The 24,422-nt window shown below is 41.6% G+C and overlaps 2 protein-coding genes across 2 annotated transcripts; both read left to right on the top strand.

Annotated features, from left to right (window-relative positions):
* The first annotated feature begins 6,671 nt into the window (after positions 1-6,671).
* LOC109742753 (putative germin-like protein 2-3) lies at positions 6,672-8,510 on the top strand. Its single transcript, XM_040396819.3, has 2 exons — positions 6,672-6,823; positions 6,912-8,510. The coding sequence occupies exons 1-2, from the start codon at positions 6,718-6,720 to the stop codon at positions 7,466-7,468; spliced, it is 663 nt and encodes a 220-aa protein (XP_040252753.1). The 5' UTR covers positions 6,672-6,717; the 3' UTR covers positions 7,469-8,510.
* A 4,054-nt stretch (positions 8,511-12,564) lies between these two features.
* On the top strand, positions 12,565-13,360 carry LOC109742748 (putative germin-like protein 2-2). The gene is made up of 2 exons (XM_020301846.3): positions 12,565-12,733; positions 12,825-13,360. Exons 1-2 carry the CDS (start codon positions 12,613-12,615, stop codon positions 13,358-13,360), a joined length of 657 nt encoding a protein of 218 aa, XP_020157435.1. The 5' UTR covers positions 12,565-12,612.
* Positions 13,361-24,422: the final 11,062 nt, after the last annotated feature.

Genomic DNA, 24,422 nt, shown 5'->3' on the forward strand with positions numbered 1-24,422 from the left:
GTGATCACGATAGCCAACGCGGTGTTTGGAGCAGAGCCTTCCATCCCAGCTGGTATTACTACCAAAGCCTTCCAGGTTGAGAAGAGCACGGTGGATTGGATCCAAGCGCAGTTCTAAATTGTGTTCCCATGAGTGCGTTTGTTTGTCTATCGAGTCAATAGGTATATTTTGTGTAGTTTACACTATCCAATTTTGCATTGCATTACATTCTTTTTATAACATTGTAAGTCGAGGATATTGTGTCCTCACGGATATATGTTTTTTTCCTGTTTATTGTTGATGTGTTGTGGGACACACCCCTATTGACTACTTTTTCCATAGCTAAATTGTACTGTCTTGTGTATAATATTGATGTGTTGTGCGACACATCCCTATTGTTTATTTCAAAAGTAAATTGTTCTTTTCCTGTGTAACTAGCACAGTGGCACATTTTTTATTGTTATGAAATTGTTGAAAAATAATGTTTTTGATATTCTATTGCCAATGCTTATTTAATATCATTAGAAAGCAAAATTATTAAAGGCCTCTTTGGTATGCAGGGTTTTAAAACCATGCAAGTTCAAATAGAGGACTAGAAGCACAATAATTTTGTAAACTTTTCTTGGGTTCAATAAATGTCAAGCCATAATAATAATAGTGCTCCATTTGTTCTGAAATATATTGCATAGTAGATTTTTTAAAATCTAGCTTTGTAAACTTTGACCTAAGTTTGTAGAAAAAATTGTCAACATCTAGAAACCGAATCATTACCATTAGATCATGAAATATATTTCATATGGTATATATTGGGTATTGTATATATTGGTCAAACTTTATGAAACTTGACTTTTTGAGAAAATCAAATCACATTATAGATTTTTTATGCCACTAAATACCTCAATATAATTTTTATTGTCCATTATATTTTTTGAAATAAATATGACCGAACTAATGTGTATAGAAAGATGGATATTACATTGTCTGCTCTCACATCATGTCATCACGTGTGCCTAGCTAGTACATCGGACCGCTAGAGAACCTTTTGAAATCCCTGATATTTTAGAAAATAAATGGTGAAGCAAAGGTTTTCTTAGGATAATATTTTGGGTTCTCGATTTGGTCTTCCAACTATTAAACCATATAATTTTATCCATCAACTCTTAATACTCTGTATGATTGTTTCCTCTAGTGGGTTTCAGTGTTTAATTTTTTTTTACCAACGGCACCATTGTGTAAGCCACATCACACAACTTTTATTTTTTAAAATGTTTTTCAATATTAAAAAACAACTACATGTTCTTGAAATCATGAAAAATATAAAAGAAATACAAATTTTACAAAATTCTCAGATGTGGTTTTCATTAAATCTCCAATTTTTAATTTATTCTGAATTTCTTATCGTTTGCTTTACCTATTAGTAAGGATTTTGGTAAATAAGATAAAAAATATCAGTATTTGAAATATATATTTTTGAAAATTTTGAAATATTTTTTAAGGAGACTTTTATGTGCGCACCACATAAGATAAAACTACCTTTGTAATAGTTAGATCCACTTCGAGGAACAAATTTTACAAATGTCAGGAGTTGGGGAGGTTAGATATATGTGCTTTAAGATGTTCGTCATGGAGCCTACACTCGCCCAATAGTTGAGAGAATAAAATTATCATTTCTTTTAGAACAATCACCACATAAATATAGGAATATTTGGGTAGTTCAAATTCTAATTTGATCCATGGTCCAATAAGAGAGATATGTGGGTGAATAGTAGCTAATTTAATTGGGCTATGAATATGGCCAAACATCCCTTTCAACATTCAATTTTTTTTAATCTCTGCATTGAATTTTATTTAGAATGTGCCACAACTTTTATGGGGGTATTTCAAGGCAGTGAGTACTGGATGCAACCCGAATCAGGAGGGTTCTCGATCACATATATGTATTGTTTTGCGATTAAATTGGTAAATGCATGACATATATTTTGAGTAGTCAATCAGACAAATAAAATACTTCACATGTTATGCATTTAACAATGAGCCATAGAACACACATGATATTACGTAGACCAAAGAATTTTCCATGACATGAGCCTCCAATTCTTCTGAACACATATACACCTGGCATGTTCCACTTGTTCTCAAGCAGCACCACAAGAAATGGAGAGACGAAGCTAGCTAGAAAATTAAAATATTTGGTTTGGAAGTTGTAGTGGCGCATGGAACTATGGAAGTACCATTCACATGGCTCCAGCTAGCAGTTCAGCCTCACATGTCAATACTTTTTCTTGAATCATGTATGACTATGGTAGGAAAAACTCATGTGAAAAATCTATGCATGCAACCAAGGAAGTGATGATCTGAATCACAGAAAGAGGAAATTGTGATCTCTCATTTCCACGGTTCATCGCTCTGAAGCACATAGCACCCACCAGGACCAGAAGTGAAGCCATTGCCGACGAGGACAAAGATCATGGCATGTAGCTTGGCTTGTGCACATTAGATCGTGGTATTCATACCTAGAATTATGGAGAAACATCGAGCCAAAGCGAATAGGCAATGGCTCATATGAGTACACAATTCATATTAGATTGGTATGTTCAGTCAGGAGCGATGAATGTAAAAAATAACATTTTGTAATAAATTCAACCTTTTAAATACAATATTAAAACATATTCTAGGTCTAGTAGATTAATTATCCCGTTTGTATACTAACTCGGCAATCTTTCTATAGGATATGTGATATTAGGACCTTGAGTTTAAGTTTTGATCATGGCATTTTTAATTGGAATAAAATACTATGATTTCCCTGGTCTGGTGATTACATTTGTTATTTGTAGATTAAGTCGCCAATTAACTTGTGTGTGATGCTATATAAGGAATGTTGAATTAAGGGTTTTAATTGTGGCATCTTTTTCCAATGAAATAAAAGGCTACATTTTTTAAAAATAGTTACTTATTTGGAGTAATGTTATATTAGGACGCTGACTTAAAGTTCTAATTTTATTGTGTCCTGATTAGTCATCTGTGTATAATATTCCTAAAAAAGGTTTCATATAATCACATGTATATGTAACAATAAGCATTAATTTCTTTTATTTATGTTGATGATGATGCTAAACGCCATTGATGGACTTGTGAGCAGATGCGGACATCATGCTAGACCAATCAGAGTTCTTGTCGAGCACAAATTGTTTTTAGTCTACATGAGAAGTAGTACTCAATTATTATATTCCGGATAAGTAGTACTCAATTTAGCTAATAGCGTTCTTTCTTTAGGGTCAAGTGTGTCTTTCCTAATTAATCATTGTAGTTCAGATACATGAGATGCAACTAAAAGAGAGATACGTGAGATGTAGTAGTTTTTTTTAGTTTTCTTTGGAAGGGACGTGAGACCTAGTAGTTTTTTCTTTTGTTTTTAAGGGACACATAGATTGATGTAAGGTGCATACGACAAGATCAATCGGCTCAGTCGTAGTTTTTTCTTCTATTATTTTTATTTACAGGGATTTTTTTTTCCTTTTAGCTAATTGAGTCATACTACATGTAGAGTACATTTCCTATCTAATTGTGAGTTTGGGGTCCAGTAGTGTAGTTACATAAATCTAATGGTTATATACTTTATTGGCCTACCAAATTAATGGTCGGATATCTCTAATTTTTGTGGGATTTTCTAGCCTATTTTTCTTTTTCCTGGTTAGCAAGCCTAGTACTTTTAATATAGAAGATGTGTTGGCACGAAGGAGCCCACAAACATCCATCCGATAAGCCCCTTGTACATGCATCTAAAAATAAGAAATAAGAAGAAGACGGATGATGATGTAGCAACCTTATTTGTGCTAACAAATAAGACCGCCTATTTAATTATAGGATAATGCATTATCAATATACCAAAATGCAAAAGTTGAAGAATAATCATAAGAAATAATCTTGAGAGTCGCTACCATTTAAAAACTTCAGAATCATTGTTTAGGAGAAGCTCACGGGCGAATGCTCTAATCCAAGTGTTTGGAGCCATCTCCTCTAACCAAGCATGAGCTTTTGGCAGCCAATCTTCATCTTCTCCATGTTCTTCTACCAAGTAGATACTGAAGTCGATATTTTTTTCAAAAGATTGTTCTTCATGGTCTCTCCCTTGCGTGCCTTATTTAGATTCTCGTGGAGATGTATATAACACGGAGTTTGTGCTCATTCACTGAACACTAGCTAAGCAACATTAATCAGCCTTTGCATGCACATATATCATTACAACCTGATAACAAGTTGACGATGGACAAGTTGTAACTAAAGTTGCTCATGCTACTATAGAACTGCTTAGTAGTACTAGCGGCACAAAATAGCTACCAGTGACAGGCGCTGTGCCCGCCACTGGTATTTAGGTTAATAGTGGTGGGCATGGAGTACCGCCCAGCACTGGTATTCTAAATACCAATGGCAGATGATATTTTGGGCCCGCCATTGGTATTTTGGTTACCAATGGTCACTAGTAGAAAAAGAGGCTTCCATACGCCCCCATTAGTCCTCAAAATAATCGAACCGCGACCAAAGGGGTCTTTAGTCGCGGTTCGGGAGGAGACCCGCGACCAACTATCTGGGCCCAGCGCGCTCGGTCGACAGCTGGCGGACGGGAGGGGCTTTAGTCCCGGTTGGCCTGGCCAACCGGGACTAAAGGTCCTCAGGCTGGCCCGAAGGCCTTTAGTCGCGGTTGGCCAGACCAACCGGGACTAAAGGTTAGTCCTTTAGTCGCGGTTGGCCAGACCAACCGGTACTAAAGGGCCCATCAAACTCTACCACCACCACCACCCCCCCGACCGCCTTTTCAGTTTTAGAAAAACCAAAAGAAAATGATGGAAATGTCAAAAAAATAAAATAAAATAATTTTCTCATGTGATATGTGGTCTAGTTGTTGGGAAAATTAACAAACATGAATTTCGACTTTATTTGCAAAATCTCTCTGGAATTTCTTAAAATGGGCATAACTTTTGCATACGAACTCGGATGAAAAAGTTTTTTATATGAAAAATCATCTACTCAAAAAGTTACATCCGAATTTAACCGGGGGAACCCCGTTAAACATTTTCAAAATCCTCAAAAACCTAACAGAAAAAAAGATACAGGGCTTTTAAGATCTGGAGAGGCAAAAAAATTCAAAAAATTTCAAATTGTGGTCAAACTGTGGTCAAACAATGGTCAAACTAATTATTCTAGGATATTAGTGTTACTAAATAATTATTTCAGGTTTTTTTAAATTTTGGTCAAATCTGGTCAAACTGTGGTCAAACAGTGGTCAAACAATGGTCAAACTAATTATTCCAGAAATATTAGTGTTACTAAATAATTATTGTTTTTTAAAACAATAGTTTCAAACTCAAACAGTGAAATGTGTCACTTCATGCTCAAGCTAAATTCCTGAGGGTTAATAGAATTGACATCCTACTATTGTCAGGAAAACAACAAGTGCAGACTTGGAAACGAGGGAGAATAGAACCCGGAAGTTAAGCGTGCTCAGGCTGGAGTAGTGAGAGGATGGGTGACCGTCCGGGAAGTTAGATGATTTGGAATGATGAGGGGTGATTAGAGATTAGAGGATAAATTGAGCAGTGATTAGGGGTGGTGATTAGAGATTAGAGGTTAAAATAATTTAGAAATTTGAAAATAAAAAAAATTAAAAAAATTCGCAAAAAACCAGGTTTAGGGGGGCTAAAACCCTAAACCTGCGGAGGAGGCCTTTAGTCCCGGTTAGCCACGAGAACCGGGACTAAAGGTCCTCCGCCCCGACGGACTCATGGCGCCCACGTGGACGGGCCTTTAGTCGCGGTTCGTAAGAGGCGCGACTAAAGGGGGGGCCTTTAGTCGCGCATATTTAGTCCCGGTTGCACAGCCGGGATTAATGGCCTTTGCGCCCGCCAATGTTAAGGTTTACTAGAACCCGCATTAAATCCCGATGGACCAGGAAAGCCTGCACCCACCGGGTCGCCGCCGTCCATGCGTGTATGGGATGTCCATGACATAGCCATAGCCTCATTGTCATTGTAGTGGACGCCACTGACGAGCCCGGCGTCGTTTTAGGCAGCCAGTGCCAACGAACCCCGCTAGTTGTTGTCGGCGGTGTTCACAGCAGGATCCTTTTTTAGGGATGGGATGAACACCATATCAATTTCACATTCACAATGAGTAATGTTTTGATTTCACATTTCATTTCGAAAATTAATACTATGTCCATTCACAGGGAACATGCAACAATAGCAAATATAGATCAAACAAATCCGTGTGGAGTTTGAAAACAAGTTCGGCAATGTATTTCAATTTGTTTTTACTAAAAACTAGATGCAATCACATACCTTTCCCTTTATAAAGGACTTTGCCGTAGAGCGATGGCATGTTCTCTTGGATTCTTGGTCAATCGATGTAGATATGTACAGGTGACTTGTTCAAGCATAGATTGATGTGATGTAATCATATATGCGATATATTAATTTGATCCTGCCGTCCCATGCATATTATACATACACACATGCGTAGCAGGCTGTCCAGATATAAACACGCGCTCTGCAGGCTGCCCACATCACAAAGACTTGTTCCTACACCCAACCATGTGTATCTAAACATACATACATGTACGGCAAGATCTCCCTATATATAGCCTCCTTCATTGCTTAGAGATCACAATACAAGCAGCATAGCAACCGATTCCAAAGCTCGACTGCTTGCTAATTTACTCTAGTGAGGAGAAAACAAAGAGACATGGCCATTCGAGTGTTGCTCCTTGCAGGAGCTCTCCTGGTCCTTGCATGCTCGCATGGCGCCACCGCCTCCGACCCCAGCCTTCTCCAGGACTTCTGCGTTGCCGACAAGATGTCTTCAGGTACAACATGCATACTGCTATACAAACTCCATGGAATCGTACCTGAGCAACCACCCATCTCGGTTATCTTATACGAATGCATCTACCCACGCAGTGCGTGTCAACGGACTGGCTTGCAAGGCCGCGAAAGAGGTCGTCGCCGAGGACTTCTACTTCTCCGGCCTCCACGTGGCAGGCAACACGACCAACAAGCAGGGCTCCGCAGTGACTGCCGTCAACGTCGCACAGATCGGCGGGCTGAACACCATGGGCGTCTCCCTAGTCCGCATAGACTACGCCCCATTCGGCCTCAATCCTCCCCATACTCACCCACGTTCCACTGAGATTCTGACCGTGCTGGAGGGCTGCTTGCACGTCGGGTTTGTGACGTCGAATCCTGAGAACAAACACTTTGAGAAGGTTCTCAACAAAGGAGATGTGTTTGTGTTTCCTAAGGGCCTCATCCATTACCAATACAATAACAGGACTACCGGTGCAGTAGCTATTGCGGCGCTGAGCAGCCAAAACCCTGGAGTGATCACAATAGCCAACGCGGTGTTTGGAGCCGAGCCTTCCATCCCGGCTGGTATTACTACCAAGGCCTTCCAGGTGGAGAAGAGCACGGTGGATTGGATCCAAACACAGTTCTAAGTTGTGTTCCCACGAATGCATTGCTTTGTTTGTAAGAATCAATCAGTACTATTTGATGTTTAGATTATTCAAATTTGCATTGCATTACATTCTTTTTATAACATTGTAAGTCGAGGATAGTGTGTCCTCATGGATGTATGTTTTTTTTTCCTGTTTAATGTTGATGTGTTGTGGGACACAACCCAATTATAACTAAATTTTTTATAGGTAATTGTATGCTTTCGTGTGTAATATTGATGTGTTGTGGGACACGCCCCTATTGTTTATTTCAAATATAAATCGTTCTTTTCCTGCATAACTAGCACAGTGGCCCTCGCAAATGCGAGGGCAACGGCTTTATTCTTTTGAAATTGTTGGAAAAATAATGATTTTGATATTCTAGTGACAATGCTAAATTGAATATCATAAGAAAGAAACTTATTGAAGGCCTCTTCGGTATGTAGGATTTTGAAACATAAGAATTTGATGCAAGTTAACATTGAGGACTGGAAAGCACAATAATTTTGTAAACTTTTTATTGGTTCTATAAATGTCAGCCATAATAATAAGTACTACATTTGTTCCGAAATATATTGCATATGAGATTTTTGCAAAATCTAACTTTGTAAACTTTGACATAAGTTCGTACAAAAAACTGTCAACATCTACAATACCAAACCATTACCATTAGATCATGAAATATATTTCATATGGTATATATTTGGTATTGTATATATTGGTCAAACTTTATGAAACTTGACTTTTGAGAAAACCAAATCACACTATATTATGGAACGGAGTAAGTACAATTATGATTTTCTTATGCCACTAAATACCTCAATACAATTTTTATTGTGCATTATATTTTTGAAATCAATATAACCAAACTAATGTATATAGAGAGATGGATATCACATTTTCCGCTCTCACATCATGTCTTTTCGTGCACCTAGTTTGTACATCAAACCCTCTAGAGAACCTTTTGAAATCCCTGATCTTTTTAAAACATAAATGCTAAACCAAAGGTTTTGTTAATATAAATATTTTTTGGTTCTCGATTTGGTCATCGAACTATTAAAGTGGATAATTGTATCCACCAACTCTTAATACTATGTATGTTTGTTTCCTCAAGTGGGTTTCACTATTTAAATTTTTTGACCGATGTAGCACCTTTGTGTTAGCCGCATCACAAATGTTAAGTTTTAAAATGATTATCAATATTAAAAAGAAACTATATGTTCTTGAAATCATGAAAATTATAAAAGAACATACAAATTTGATAAAATTCTCAAATGTGGCTTCCACTAAATCTCCAATTTTTAATTTATTGTAAGTTTCATACCATTTGCTTTACCTTTTGGTAGTTCAGTATTTTGTTAAATAAGATTAAATATCAATATTGAAGGAAACTTTTATGTGCACACACCACATAAGATAAAACTACCTTTGTACCAATTAAAGCCACTTTGAGGAACAGAGTTCACAAAAGGTCATGAGTTGATGGGTCAAATTTATCTTATTTAAGATGTTCATCATGGAGCCTGCACTCGCCCAATAGTTGAGAGAATAAAATTATCATTTCTTTTAGAACAATCACCACATAAATATAGGAATACCTGGGTATAGTTCAAATTCGAATTTGATCCATGGTTTAATGAACGATATATGTGGGTGAATAATAGCTATTTACTAGGTTCTGAATATGGCCAATCATCCCTATCAACATTCAATTTGTCTTATCTAACTATTTACTTTATCTCTGTAATGAATTCGAATTTGATATTGGTACACGCACACATTTCTATATGATGATTTTATTTAGACTATGCCACAACTTTTATGGGGGTATTTCAAGGCAGTGAGACCTAGATGCAACCCGAATCAGGAGAGTTCTCGGTCACATATATGTATTGTTTTGCGATTAAATTGGTAAGTGTATGACATATATGATTTTTGGAGTGGTTAATCAGAAAAATAAAATACTTCACCTGTTATACATTTAAAAAATAAGCCATAGAACATACATGATATTTCACAGAGCAAATAATTTTTCCGTGACATGAGCCTCCAATTCTTCTAAACACATATACACATTGCATGTTCCACTTTTTCTCAAGTGGCACCACAAGAAAGGAAGAGGCGAAGCTACCTAGAAAGATATAAAATTTTGGGGATGGAAGTTGCAGTGGTGCACAGAAGTTTGACTCCCGCTAGCGGTCCAGCCTCACGTGTGAGTACTTTATTCTTGAATCATGTGTTACTATGGTAGGAAAACTCATATGAAAAATCTATGCATTTCATGCATGCGACCAAGGAAATCATTATATGAATCACAGAAAGAGGAATTTGTGATCTCATTTCCACAGTTCCTCTCTCTGAAGCATACAACAGCCACTAGGACCGAAACTGAAGCCATGACCGACTGCGGCAAAAGGATAGTGGCATGTTGCTTGGCATGTGCACATTAAATCATGGTATTCATACCTAGAAGTTTGGTCATACATCGAGCCAAGGCTAATAGGCAACGGCTCATATGAGACCACAATTCATATTCAATCGGTATGCTGAGTAAGGACCGAAGAATGTAAAGAATAACATGTTGTAAGAAATTCAGTCTTTTAAATATAATATTGAAAATATGTTCTAGGTCTAGTAGATTAATTATCCATTTTGTATACTAACTCGGCAATTTTTCTATAGGATATGTGATATTGATCGTGGCATTTTTAATAATTGGAATAAAATACTATGATTTCCTTGGTCTGGTGATTAAATTTGTTGTTTGTAGATTAAGTCACCATCTCACTTGTGTGTGACACTATATAAGGAATGTTGAGTTAATGTTTTTTATTTGTGGCATATTTTTCCAATGAAATAAAAGTTTACATTTTTAAAACTGTTACTTATTTGGAGTAATGTTATATTAGGGCTTGCGATGGGGCTGTCAGTGCTCCGTCAAGTGGTTCGACACAGAGGTGCACAGTGGGTGCAGTGGCGCGGTCACGGTGACGACACCAATCTAGGTCTGGACGGGTCACGTCCGGGCTCTGCTTTCCTATATGGGCTTCATTTTTTGCGACGAATGCGGAGCTCGGTTGTGGTGTGATGTTCGTTGGTGTTGGCTAATGTGGGCATTGTTGTTTCTTTTGTCGTTGTTTTTTCTCTATGTAGTTTTGACCTAGTTCCCCTGATACATCGGGCCATTATGTATTTTTGTTTTCCCTCTTAATGAATTTGGCATAGCTCCTGCCTATTTATATCATATCTATATATCTATTCCTACTAATAAAGTAAGGTGCACTTCTCCGATTTTTCGATCTGTTCACTCATATTAATATTTTTGATTTTTTCTATGGATAATTAATTTTTTGGGTCCACGAATGATATTTTCTTTCGAGGCGGTACTAAACTGTATTAGCATGAACCGACAATAGTATGGGTTGCGTGTCTTTGACCTAACCAGCCCATCACTTTGCTGCCTCAGATAAGCACAATGAAGCCATTTTATTTGCATGTAATAAAGGACTCAAAAAAATCGTACATCACCGTGGCCACGATTCTTCGTACATTTCGTAGGTCGCCGCAAGCATGCTGAAGTTTCATAAATAGCCATCCCGCACTTGGCCATGTTGCTTTGCGCTGCAGGGACTACACTTATGGGCTGCCAGTCACGCAAATGGGCTTTTGAGAGCCGCAGAAATAAAATTGACCCTATGGGAATCAAACTCAGAACCTCTCCCATCGGCTGCACCGAGCAACTCAGATAGCATTTTTCACATTAAATACTCTCACCTCGCTATTTTAAAGTGGTTGCCACGGGTTAATATACAAACACCCTGGGAATCCGCAAACACGCAGTGAGAATAGAGGAGAGCAGCATCCTCATGTTTGGGGCGAGACTGAGATTGTGTGGGCTAGATATGATATTTAAACGGGTGGGATAATTGAAGGGGAGGATTGTGAGCTGGATAGAATATCTAAATGGGTGGGACAATGAAATGAGGGATTGAGTGTCAGCTGAATTGAGTGGCAACCATGAGAGTGCAAGACGGTAATTAAATAGCACAGGTGTGACCTGATGCGGAGAGTGATGCATGGAGGAGAGGAGGAGGCACACAGAAGCGAGTTGTGAGATGTTGAGATTGCTTGATGGGGGAAGCAACAAGTCGGACCTATAGAAGCGAGAGCTAGCTTTGCATGCAACCGTCGCCTGGTTATTATGGCCAATTACGCATGCGCAAGGTAGCTGATTGAGAAGTTCTTCTGAGATAATTGATCTACGTGATGTCCTACCGCCTGAAAGTTGATTAGGATATAAGCAGTGGCGGAGCTACGCCAGATTCCCAACACTACACTAAGCTCCACCAGTGGATATAAGTAGTACATGGACAATATTTGTGTGGTCTTTGCTGGTCGGGTACGAATTCAACTCAAGGTCTTCACGTGTATCGTGTGTGTGCACTCTCTTTTACTGGGTCATAATGGTAGATGCAACCTTACACCAAAAATGACTATAAGGTGAATGCTTTTAGGAAATTAGACCGTGATAACGCCGTAACATTTTTAGCTTCCGAATGGCCTTTTAGAAGTCGTTATCGTATTCTTGTATATGTCCCAAAGTTCTTTTTATCTCTACCATATCTCCATAGCCTGATTCTCAAGTCTTGCACCACGAGGGTGTGGCAATATCAGGATTTTTTTTCCTCCCGTAGCAAGGCATGGGCATTTGCTACGACGTTAAGCGCGGGCCTGCTGTACTGGTGAGATCCATGTGGAGGGATCGGAAGCTCTCTTGGATTCTTGGTCGATCGATGTGGATATGTACAGTCGACTTGTTCAACCATTGACTGATGTGATGTAAATAGGTAATCATGCATGCTAGTAGGAGTATTAATTTGATCCTGCCGTCCCATGCATATTGTACATACATATGCGTTAGCAGGCTGTCCAGATATATACGCGCGCTCTGCAGGCTGCCCACATCACAAAGACTTGTTCCTGCCCAACCATGTAATAATCTATACATAAATAAATGTATGGCAAGATCTCCCTATAAATACTAGCCTTCTTCACTCCTAAACATCGCACAATCCAAGCAGCAAAACAACCAATTCCAAAGCTCGACTGCTAGCTAATTTACTCTACCGAGGAGAAAGCGAAGAGACATGGCCATTCGAGTGTTGCTCCTTGCAGGAGCTCTCCTGGCCCTGGCATGCTCGCATGGCGCCACCGCCTCCGACCCCAGCCTTCTCCAGGACTTCTGCGTCGCTGACAAAATGTCTCCAGGTACATGCCCTCTGCTGATATACTCCATAGAATTGTAGCTAAGCAATCGCCTATCTCAGTCTATCTAACACGAATGTTTCCACCTACACAGTGCGTGTCAACGGACTGGCTTGCAAGGACGCGAAAGAAGTCACGGCCGAGGACTTCTACTTCTCTGGCCTCCACGTGACCGGCAACACGACGAACAAGCAGGGCTCCGCGGTGACCGCCGTCAATGTCGCACAGATCGGCGGACTGAACACCATGGGTGTCTCCCTTGTTCGCATCGACTACGCGCCGTTTGGCCTCAACCCTCCCCACACCCATCCGCGTTCCACTGAGATTCTGACCGTGCTAGAGGGCTGTCTACACGTCGGGTTCGTGACGTCAAACCCCGATAACAAACACTTTGAGAAGGTTCTCAACAAGGGAGATGTGTTTGTGTTCCCGAAGGGCCTCGTCCATTACCAGTACAATAATGGCACGACCCATGCAGTGGTTCTTGCAGCGTTGAGCAGCCAGAACCCTGGAGTGATCACGGTAGCCAACGCGGTGTTTGGAGCGGAGCCTTCCATTCCGGCTGGTGTTACTACCAAGGCCTTCCAGGTGGAGAAGGGCACGGTGGATTGGATCCAAGCACAATTCTAAGTTGTGTTCCCACGAGTGCGGTTTGCTTGTCCGTTGAGTTGATCAGTACACTTTTGTATTTAGATTATTTAAATTTGCATTGCATTAAATTATTTTTATAACATTGTAAGTCGTGGATATTATGTCCTCACCTATGTATGTTTTTTTCCTGTTTAATGTTGATGTGCTGTGGGACACACCCTTATTGACTATTGTTTTTTCGTAGGTAAATTGTACTATCTTGTGCAATATTGATGTGTTGTGGGACACATCCCTATTGTTTATTTTTGAAGGTAACTTGTTCTTTTCCTGCATAACTAGCACAGTTGCCCTTGCAAATGTGCGGGCGCCACCTTTATTGTTATGAAATTGTTGAAAAGTAATGTTTTTCATATTCTATTGTCAATGCTAAATTAAATATCATAAGAAAGCAAACTTATTAAAGGCCTCTTTGGTATGCAGGATTTTAAAACATAAGAATTTGATGCAAGTTCAAAATAGAGGACTGGAAAGCACAATAATTTTGTAAAAAAAATATTATTTCAATAAATGTCAAGCCATAATAACTCCATTTGTTCTGAAATTTATTGCAAATTAGATTTGTGCAAAATCAAACTTTGTTAACTTCGACCTAAGTTTGTAGAGAAAATTGTCAACATCTGCAATACCAAATCATTACCATTAGATCACAAAATATATTCATATGGTATATATTCGGTATTGTCTACATTGCTCAATCTTCATTAAACTTTACTTTTGAGAAAACCAAATCACACTATATTATGTAATGGAGTAAGTACAATTATGATTTTCTTATGGCACTGAAGACATCAATGTTATTATTATTGTTGCATTATATTTTTGAAATAAATATGACCGAACTAATGTATATAGATAGATGGATATCACATTGGTTGCTCTCACATCATGGCATTACGTACACCTAGCTGGTACCTCAAGCCCTCTTGAGAACCTTTTGAAATCCCTGACCTTTAAAAAAAATAAATGGTAAACCAAAGGTTTTCCTGGGATAAATATTTTTTGGTTCTTGATTTGGTCTTGCAACTATTAAACCGGATAAGTTTACCGTCATCCTTTAATACTTTGTATGGAAGTTTCTTCTAGTGGGTTTCACCATTTAAATTTTCTGACCGAGGTGGCACCTTTGTGTAAGTCACATCACACAACTTTTAAGTTTTAAAATGGCTTTCAATATTAAAAAACAACCATATGTTCTTGAAATAATGAAAGTATAAAAGAGCATACAAATTTGACAAAATTCACAAATGTGGTTTTCACTAAATCCCCAATTTTTAATTTATTCTAAAGTTCTTATCATTTGTTTTCCTTTCGGTAGTTTAGGATTTTGGTAAATAAGATAAAATATCAATATTTGAAATAATTTTTGAAGTAAATTTTTATGTGTGCACCACATAGATAAAACTACCTTTGTAATAGTGAAAGCCACTTTGAGTAAGAAAAATTTATAGAATGTCGGGATTTGAGGGGTCAAATGTAATTGATTTAAGATGTTTGTCATGGATCCTACACTCGCCCAATAGTTGAGAGAATAAAATCATCTTTTCATTTCAAACAATCACCACATAATTACAGGAATATTATGGAGTTCAAATTCTAATTTGATCCATGGTTTGATGAGAGATATATGTCGGGGGGGGGGGGGGGTGGTGAATAGTAGCCAATTAAATTGGAATATGAATATGGCCAAACCTCCCTATCAACATCGAATTTGTCTTAATCAATTATTTATTTTATCTCTGCATTGAATTTGAATTTGATATTGGCACACACACACATATTGTATCTGTGTGGTGATTTTATTTAGAATATGCCACGACTTTTATGGGGTTATTTCAAGGCAGTGAGTATCGGATGCAACCCGAATCATGAGAGTTCTTGATCACATATATGTATTGTTTTGCGATTGAATTGGTAAATGTATGACCTAAATGATTTTTTTGAGTGGTCAATCAGAAAAATAAAATACATCACATGTTATACGTTTAACAATGAGCAATAGAAAACAAATGATATTACATGGGCCAAAGAATTTTCCATGACATTTGCCTCCAATTCTTTAAACACATACACACTTGGCATGTTCCACTTTTTCTCAATCTACACCACAAGAAAGGGAGAGGTGAAGCTAGCTAGAAAATTAAAATATTTGGGTTGGAAATTACACTGGCTCATGGAAGTACCATTCACATGGCTCCCGCAAGCGGTCCAGCCTCATGGTCATGATTTTGTTCTTGAATCATGCAATATTGAGGATATCTCTTATCGTTAGCGTCCCAGTCGGCCGGGGGTTAGAGATTAATCAGAAATCAGACGATTAATCGATTTTATCGGTTGACTATTATCGGCCATTTTTTTACATATCCCAGGTTTTTAGCACTAAAATATGCTATACTCAGCAAAAAAAAATTGGACAGAAGTGTTACCTTGATTCTTTGCCTTTGAATTCTAGTACAATGATAAACAAAGCAGGACAGCTGTACATATTACATAACAAGGTCCGCAAAACACAAATAAACATAGTTCTTGACTATATAGTGCTAGAAATAGGCCCCCGTTTATTGGTATATTCCCGGTAAATCGCTTATCAGAACGATAAATCAGTCCAAAAGATAAATGGTGATGATATGGCATAATCTTATCGGTCACCCACCGGTTAGCGATAAATCGGATGATAAATTGTTGAATCGGTCGATATTTTGAATAGTGGAATCATGTATGACTATGGTAAGAAAAACTCATGTGAAAAAAATATGCATGCAACCAAGGAAGTCATGATCTGGATAACAGAAAGAAGAAATTGTGATCTCATTTCCACGCTGACCGAAGACCAAAGATCATGGCATATAGCTTGGCATGTTCTCATTAAATCATGGTATTTATACCTAGAAGTACGGGCATACGTCGAGCCAAGGCGAATAGGCAATGACTCGTATGAGACTGATACTTCTCCAACGTATCTATAATTTTTTTATTGTTCCATGCTATTATATTATCTGTTTTGGATGTTTTATATGCATTAATATGCTTATTTATATTATTTTTGGGACTAACCTATTAACCTAGAGCCCAGTGTCAGTTTCTGTTTTTTCCTTGTTTTTGAGCTTTGCAGAAAAAGAATACCAAACCGAGTCCAAACGGAATAAAACCTTCACGATGATTTTTCTTGAACCAGAAGACACCCAGGAGACTTGGAGTGCAAGTCAGAAGAGCCACAAGGCGGCCACAAGGGTGGAGGGCGCGCCTAGGGGGTAGGGCGCGCCCCCCTACCTTGTGGGTCCCTCGGTGACCCCATGACCTAGATCTGCCTCCTATATATTCACATATATTCCCAAACCACCAGAAGCATCCACGAAAACACTTTTCCACCACCGCAACCTTCTGTTCCCGTGAGATCCCATCTTGGGGCCTTTTCCGGCATCCTGCCGGAGGGGGATTCATCACGGAGGGCATCTGAAGGAAATATACCCTAGAGGCAATAATAAAGTTGTTATTTATATTTCCTTATATCATGATAAATGTTTATTATTCATGCTAGAATTGTATTAACCGGAAACTTAGTACATGTGTGAATACATAGACAAAACAGAGTGTCCCTAGTATGCCTCTACTTGACTAGCTTGTTAATCAAAGATGGTTAAGTTTCCTGACCATGGACATGTGTTGTCATTTGATGAACGGGATCACATCATTAGAGAATGATGTGATGGACAAGACCCATCCGTTAGCTTAGCATTATGATCGTTAAGTTTATTGTTATTGCTTTCTTCATGACTTATACATATTCCTCTGACTATGAGATTATGCAACTCCCGAATACCGGAGGAACACCTTGTGTGCTATCAAACGTCACAACGTAACTGGGTGATTATAAAGATGCTCTACAGGTGTCTACGATGGTGTTTCTTGAGTTGGCATAGATCGAGATTAGGATTTGTCACTCCGTGTATCGAAGAGGTATCTCTGGGCCCTCTCGGTAATGCACATCACTATAGGCCTTGCAAGCAATGTGACTAATGAGTTAGTTGCGGGATGATGCATCACGGAACGAGTAAAGAGACTTGCCGGTAACGATATTAAACTAGGTATGATGATACCGACGATCGAATCTCGGGCAAGTAACATACCGATGACAAAGGGAACAACGTATGTTGTTATGCGGTTTGACCGATAAAGATCTTCGTAGAATATGTAGGAGCCAATATGAGCATCCAGGTTCTGCTATTGGTTATTGACCAGAGATGTGTCTCGGTCATGTCTACATAGTTCTCGAACCCGTAGGGTCCGCACGCTTAACGTTCGATGACGATTTGTATTATGAGTTATGTGATTTGATGTACCGAAGTTTGTTCGGAGTCCCGGATGAGATCACGGACATGACGAGGAGTCTCGAAATGGTCAAGAGGTAAAGATTCATATATTGGAAGGTTGCATTCGGACATCGGAATGGTTCTGAGTGATTCGGGCATTTTTCCGGAGTACCGGGAGGTTACCGGAACCCCCCGGGGAAAGATATGAGCCTTATGGGCCATAGGAGGGAGGCTAACCAGCCCACAAGGGGCTGGTGCGCCCCCACAAGGGAGGAGGCCGAATTGGACTTGGGAAGGGGGCGCCACCCCCCTTTTCTTCTCCTACTCCCTCTCCTTCCCCCTTTCCCCCTACGGTAGAAGGAAAAAAGGGTGGGGCCGAATCCTACTAGGACCGGAGTCCTAGGACTCCCCTCTCCCTGGCGCGCCCCTTGTTGGCCGGCCTCCTACTCCCCTCCTTTATATACAGGGGTTGGGGGCACCCCAAAGGCACAACAGACAATCTCTTAGCCGTGTGCGGTGCCTCCTCCACTGTTCAACACCTCGGTCATATCGTCGTAGTGCTTAGGCGAAGCCCTGCACCGGTAACTTCATCATCACTGTCACCACGCTATCGTGCTGACGAAACTCTCCCTCGGCCTCAACTAGATCAAGAGTTCGAGGGACGTCACCGAGCTGAACGTGTGCAGATCGCGGAGGTGCCGTGCGTTCGGTACTTGGATCGGTTGGATCGCCAAGACGTTCGACTATATCAACCGCATTACTAAACGCTTCCGCTTTCGGTCTACGAGGGTACGTAGACACACTCTCCCCGCTCGTTGCTATGCTTCTCCTAGATAGATCTTGCGTGATCGTAGGCAATTTTTTTGAAATACTACGTTCCCCAACAGTGGTATCAGCGCCAGGTTTATGCGTAGATGTTATATGCATGAGTAGAACACAAAGAGTTGTGGGCGATAATAGTCATACTGCTTACCAGCATGTCATACTTTGATTTGGCGGTATTGTTGGATGAAGCGGCTCAGACCGACATTACATGACCGCGTTCATGAGACTGGTTCTACCGCCGTGCTTCGCACACAGGTGGCTAGTGGGTGTCTGTTTCTCCAACATTAGTTGAATCGAGTGTGACTACACCCGGTCCTTGTTGAAGGTTAAAACGGCACACTTGACGAAAAATCGTTGTGGTTTTGATGCGTAGGTAAGAACGGTTCTTGCTAAGCCCGTAGCAGCCACGTGAAACTTGCAACAACGAAGTAGAGGACATCTAACTTGTTTTTGCAGGGCATGTTGTGATGTGATATGGTCAAGACGTGATGATATATAAATTGTTGTATGAGATGATCATGTTTTGTAAAATTTATCGGCAACTGGCAGGAGCCTTATGGTTGTCGCTTTATTGTATGAAATGCAATCGCCATGTAATTGCTTTACTTTATCACTAAGCGGTAGCGATAGTCGTAGAAGCAATAGTTGGCGAGACAACAACGATGCTTCGATGGAGATCAAGGTGTCAAGCCGGTGACGATGGTGATCATGACGGTGCTTTGGAGATGGAGATCAAAGGCACACGAAGATGATGGCCATATCATATCACTTATATTGATTGCATGTGATGTTTATCCTTTATGCATCTTATTTTGCTTAGTACGGTGGTAGCTTTATAAGATGACCTCTCACTAAAATTTCAAGGTATAAGTGTTCTCCCTGAGTATGCATCGTTGCGATAGTTCTTCGTGCTGAGACACCACGTGATGACCGGGTGTGATAAGCTCTACGTTCACATACAATGGGTGCAAGCCAGTTTTGCACACGCAGAATACTCGGGTTAAACTTGACGAGCCTAGCATATGCAGATATGACCTCCGAACACTGGAGACCGAAAGGTCGAGCATGAATCATATAGTAGATATGATCAACATAGTGATGTTCACCATTGAAAACCACTCCATCTCACGTGATGATCGGACATGGTTTAGTTGATTTGGATCACGTGATCATTGAGATGACTAGAGGGATGTCTATCTAAGTGGGAGTTCTTAAGTAATATGATTAATTGAACTTTAATTTATCATGAACTTAGTCCCGATAGTATTTGCATATCTATGTTGTAGATCAATAGCTCGCGATGTAGTTCCCCGTTTATTTTTTGATATGTTCCTAGAGAAAAATAAGTTGAAAGATGTTAGTAGCAAAGATGCGGACTAGCTCCGTGATCTGAGGATTCTCCTCATTGCTGCACAGAAGTATTATTACCTTGATGGACCGCTAGGTGACAGACCTATTGCAGGAGCAGATGCAGACATTATGAACGTTTGACAAAGCTCGGTATGACGACTACTTGATAGTTTAGTGTACCATGCTTTATGGCTTAGAACCGAGACTTCAAAAATGTTTTTGAACGCCACGGAGCATATGAGATGTTCCAAGAGCTGAAATTGGTATTTCAGACTCATGCCCGAGTCGAGAGGTATGAGACCTCTGACAAGTACTTTGCCTACAAGATGGAGGAGAATAGCTCAACCAGTGAGCATGTGCTCAGAATGTCTGAGTACTACAATCGCTTGAATCAAGTGGGAGTCAATCTTCCAGATAAGATAGTGATTGACAAATTTCTCTAGTCACTGTCACCAAGTTACTAGAACTTTGAGATGAACTATAATATGCAAGGGATGACGAAAACGATTCCTGAGCTCTTCGTGATGCTGAAATCAGCGAAGGTAGAAATCAAGAAAAGCATCAAGTGTTGATGGTTGACAAGACCACTAGTTTCAAGTAAAAGGGCAAGGGAAAGAAAGGGAACTTCAAGAAGAATGGCAAGGAAGTTGCCACTCCCATGAAGAAGCCCAAAGCTAGACCCAAGCCTGAAACTGAGTGCTTCTACTGCAAAGGAAATGGTCAATGGAAGTGGAACTGCCCTAGATACTTGGCGGATAGAAGGATGTCAAAGTGAACAAAGGTATATTTGATATACATGTTATTGATGTGTACTTTACTAGTGTTTATAGAAACCCCTCGGTATTTGATACTAGTTCAGTTGCTAAGAGTAGTAACTCGAAACGGGAGTTGCAAAATAAACAGAGACTAGTTAAGGGCGAGGTGATGATGTGAGTTGGAAGTGATTCCAAGATTGATAAGATCACCATCGCACACTCCCTTTACCTTCGGGATTAGTGTTGAACCTAAAATAAATGTTGTTTGGTGTTTGCGTTGAGCATGAATATGATTGGATCATGTTTATTGCAATACGGTTATTCATTTAAAGTCAAAGAATAATTGTTGTTCTATTTACATGAATAAAACTTTCTATGGTCATACACTCAATATAAATGGTTTATTGAATCTCGATCGTAGTGATACACATATTCATAATATTGAAGCCAAAAGATGGAAAGTTAATAATGATAGCGCAACTTATTTGTGGCACTGCCGTTTAGGTCATATTGGTGTAAAGCGCATGAAGAAACTCCATGCTGATGGGCTTTTGGAATCACTTGATGCTTGCGAACCATGCCTCATGGGCAAGATGACTAAGACTCCGTTCTCCGGAACAATGGAGCGAGCAACTGACTTATTGGAAATAATACATACTGATGTATGCGGTCCGATGAGTGTTGAGGCTCGCAGCGGGTATCGTTATTTTCTGACCTTCACAGATGATTTGAGCAAGATATAGGTATATCTACTTGATGAAACATAAGTCTGAAACATTTGAAAAGTTCAAAAAAATTCAGAGTGAAGTGGAAAATCATCGTAACAAGAAAATAAAGTTTCTATGATCTGATCGTGGAGGTCAATATTTGAGTTATGAGTTTGGTCTTCATTTGAAACAATGTTGTCGGGGGGATGAACCCCGGGCAGGCAACGAAACCCGAATCCTTTAAAAAAACGACGGGGCCAGCATCGCCCCTCAAGCCGGCACGTGCTTGGCCGGGTTGCTCAACCCGTCGAAGCCCCTCGACCCGGCCGAACTCTCCAACCCAGCCCCAACGACCAGCTCAAGACAGCCGAACCCGGCACGTCAAGACTTCCCCAACAAGCCAGCTCCACCCTTGGCGCGTTCCTCAACCCGGCCACGAGTCAGCTCCCGTCCCATCCTAGCCGTACGATGGGACGAGTCTCCATCTACCGATGACCGAGGCAACAGTGCCCCGCGCATGCCTCTGGTCAGCCGGGGCGTGGCAACAGTGCCCCACCTACCCGCTGACCAGGGCCGGCGTGGCAACAGTGCAACCATCATCACTGCTGACGCCAGCAAGCGGCGACCTGACTGAGCGCCACTGTAGTGGACTCGACTCGGCCACTCCCTGACGATCGACAAGACGGCGAACAGTGCCCCTAGGCACGTGGGGCCTGCGCCCGGAGAACCCGGCGAGCCCTGACACCCGGTGGGTCCCAGCGCCGGCTTCCCGGACGATGACAATCCGGCCCCACGGCCTTGTAACATTACCATTGTACCCTTGGGGGGTTGGCCTATAAAACCCCCTAGGAGCCCTCATGCATACAGGCAAGCGACTCACTCACGCACGACGAGAACCACAACACACTCCAGATCAACTAGACTAGCCACACCAGGAGAAGGAGCAGCCTAAGCCCTGGCCAGCTTCCCTTCTTCCTCAATACATCTCTAGGAGCAACTCTGTACCGATTCATATCAACTACACTCGGCATGACTAGGGGTGTTATCTCTCCGGAGAGCCCCAAACCTGGGTATGTCTTGCGTCCCACGCTCCCTCATGCCGACCTCCCCTCTGGATCCCACCAGTGCCCTCGAGCCTCCTCCTATCTTTAGCCATCCCTTGGCATCTGCTGTGCACCCACCACGACAGTTGGCGCCCACCATGGGGCAGCTCGAGGTCCTGGCCGGGAGCATGCTTCAGACGGGGCTCCTCTCCGACTCCGACGAGCCCGTCACGCTAGCGGACGACATCATCGACGCACGCCTCCTTCGCCATGCTGCGCATCTCTGATGCGCCTACGGCCGACGAGTACCCCAGTGAGGTACTTGACGTTTCCGACTCCCCCGTTTCCCTCAGCGGTAGCGCTCCCGCCGGGGCAATGGACCTCTGCGTGGAGGTCTTCGTCACCGACACCGGCGCCTCTTCCTCGTCTAGCGCGGCGAGGAAGGCCGCCGAAGCCAAGGCCGCAGGAGAGCGGGCTGGCTCGCCCAACCCGCCGCGCGCCACGATGCAGAGCCTTCGCGTCCCCATTGGCACCGACATCGACGCCTCCAACATCGCCGAGGCCCGGACCCGGCTCGACGAGTACCGCCAGCGCCTATTGGACCTCACCGAGACGCTCGCCGCCACGTGTTGGGGAACGCAGTAATTTCAAAAAAAAAATCCTACACACACGCAAGATCAATCTAAGTGATGCATAGCAACGAGAGGGGAGAGTGTTGTCCACGTACCATCGTAGACCGAAAGCAGAAGCGTTATGAGAACGCGGTTGATGTAGTCGTACGTCTTCACGATCCGACCGATCCTAGTACCGAAAGTACGACACCTCCGCGATCTCACACGTTCAGCTCGGTGACGTCCCACGAACTTTAGATCCAGCTGAGTGTCGGGGGAGAGCTTCGTCTGCACGACGGCGTGATGACAGTGATGATGAAGTTACCGATGCAGGGCTTTGCCTAAGCACTGCAACGATATGACCGAGGTGGAAATCTGTGGAGGGGGGCACCGCACACGGCTAAACAATCAACTTGTGTGTCTATGGGTGTCCCCCCTCCCCCGTATATAAAGGAGTGGAGGAGGGGAGGGCCGGCCCTCTCATGGCGCGTCCAAGGGGGGAGTCCTACTCCCAGTGGGAGTAGGATTCCCCCTTCCCTAGTTGGAGTAGGAGAGGAAGGAAGGGGGAGAGAGGGAGAAGGAAAGGGGGGCCGCCCCCCCACCCCAATTCGGATTGGGCTTGGGGGGAGCGCCCCCACCTTGGCCGCCTCCTCCTCTCTCCCACTAAGGCCCAATAAGGCCCATATACTCCCCTGGAGGTTCCGGTAACCCCCCGGTACTCCGAAAAATGCCCGAACTCACCCGGAACCATTCCGATGTCCAAACATGGGCTTCCAATATATCGATCTTTATGTCTCGACCATTTCGAGACTCCTCGTCATGCCCGTGATCACATCTGGGACTTCGAACAACCTTCGGTACATCAAAACACATAAACTCATAATACCGATCGTCACCGAACGTTACGTGTGCGGACCCTACGGGTTTGAGAACTATGTAGACATGACCGAGACTCATCTCCGGTCAATAACCAATAGCGGAACCTGGATGCTCATATTGGTTCCTACATATTCTACAAAGATCTTTATCGGTCAAACCGCATAACAACATACGTTGTTCCCTTTGTCATCGGTATGTTACGTGCCTGAGATTCGATTGTCGGTATCTCAATACCTAGTTCAATCTCATTACCGGCAAGTCTCTTTACTCGTTCCGTAATGCATCATCCCGCAACTAACTCATTAGTCACATTGCTTGCAAGGCTTATAGTGACGTGCATTACTGAGAGGGCCCAGAGATACCTCTCTGACAATCGGAGTGACAAATCCTAATCTCGATCTATGCCAACTCAACGAACACCTTCGGAGACACATGTAGAGCATCTTTATAATCACCCAGGTTGTGATGTTTGATAGCATACTAAGTGTTCCTCCAGTATTCGCGAGTTGCATAATCTCATATTCATAGGAACATGTATAAGTCATGAAGAAAGCAATAGCAACA

This window comes from Aegilops tauschii, chromosome 7 (genome assembly GCF_002575655.3).
Source record: "Aegilops tauschii subsp. strangulata cultivar AL8/78 chromosome 7, Aet v6.0, whole genome shotgun sequence".
NCBI classification, from domain to species: domain Eukaryota; kingdom Viridiplantae; phylum Streptophyta; class Magnoliopsida; order Poales; family Poaceae; genus Aegilops; species Aegilops tauschii.

Bases quoted from the DNA above. Each gene is read 5' to 3' on its own strand.
- LOC109742753 (XM_040396819.3), top strand. From the start codon at position 6,718: ATGGCCATTCGAGTGTTGCTCCTTGCAGGAGCTCTCCTGGTCCTTGCA. The intron at 6,824-6,911 runs ACAAGATGTCTT...GGTTATCTTATA, and splicing joins CCAGGACTTCTGCGTTGCCG to CGAATGCATCTACCCACGCA.
- LOC109742748 (XM_020301846.3), top strand. From the start codon at position 12,613: ATGGCCATTCGAGTGTTGCTCCTTGCAGGAGCTCTCCTGGCCCTGGCA. The intron at 12,734-12,824 runs GTACATGCCCTC...CCACCTACACAG, and splicing joins CGCTGACAAAATGTCTCCAG to TGCGTGTCAACGGACTGGCT.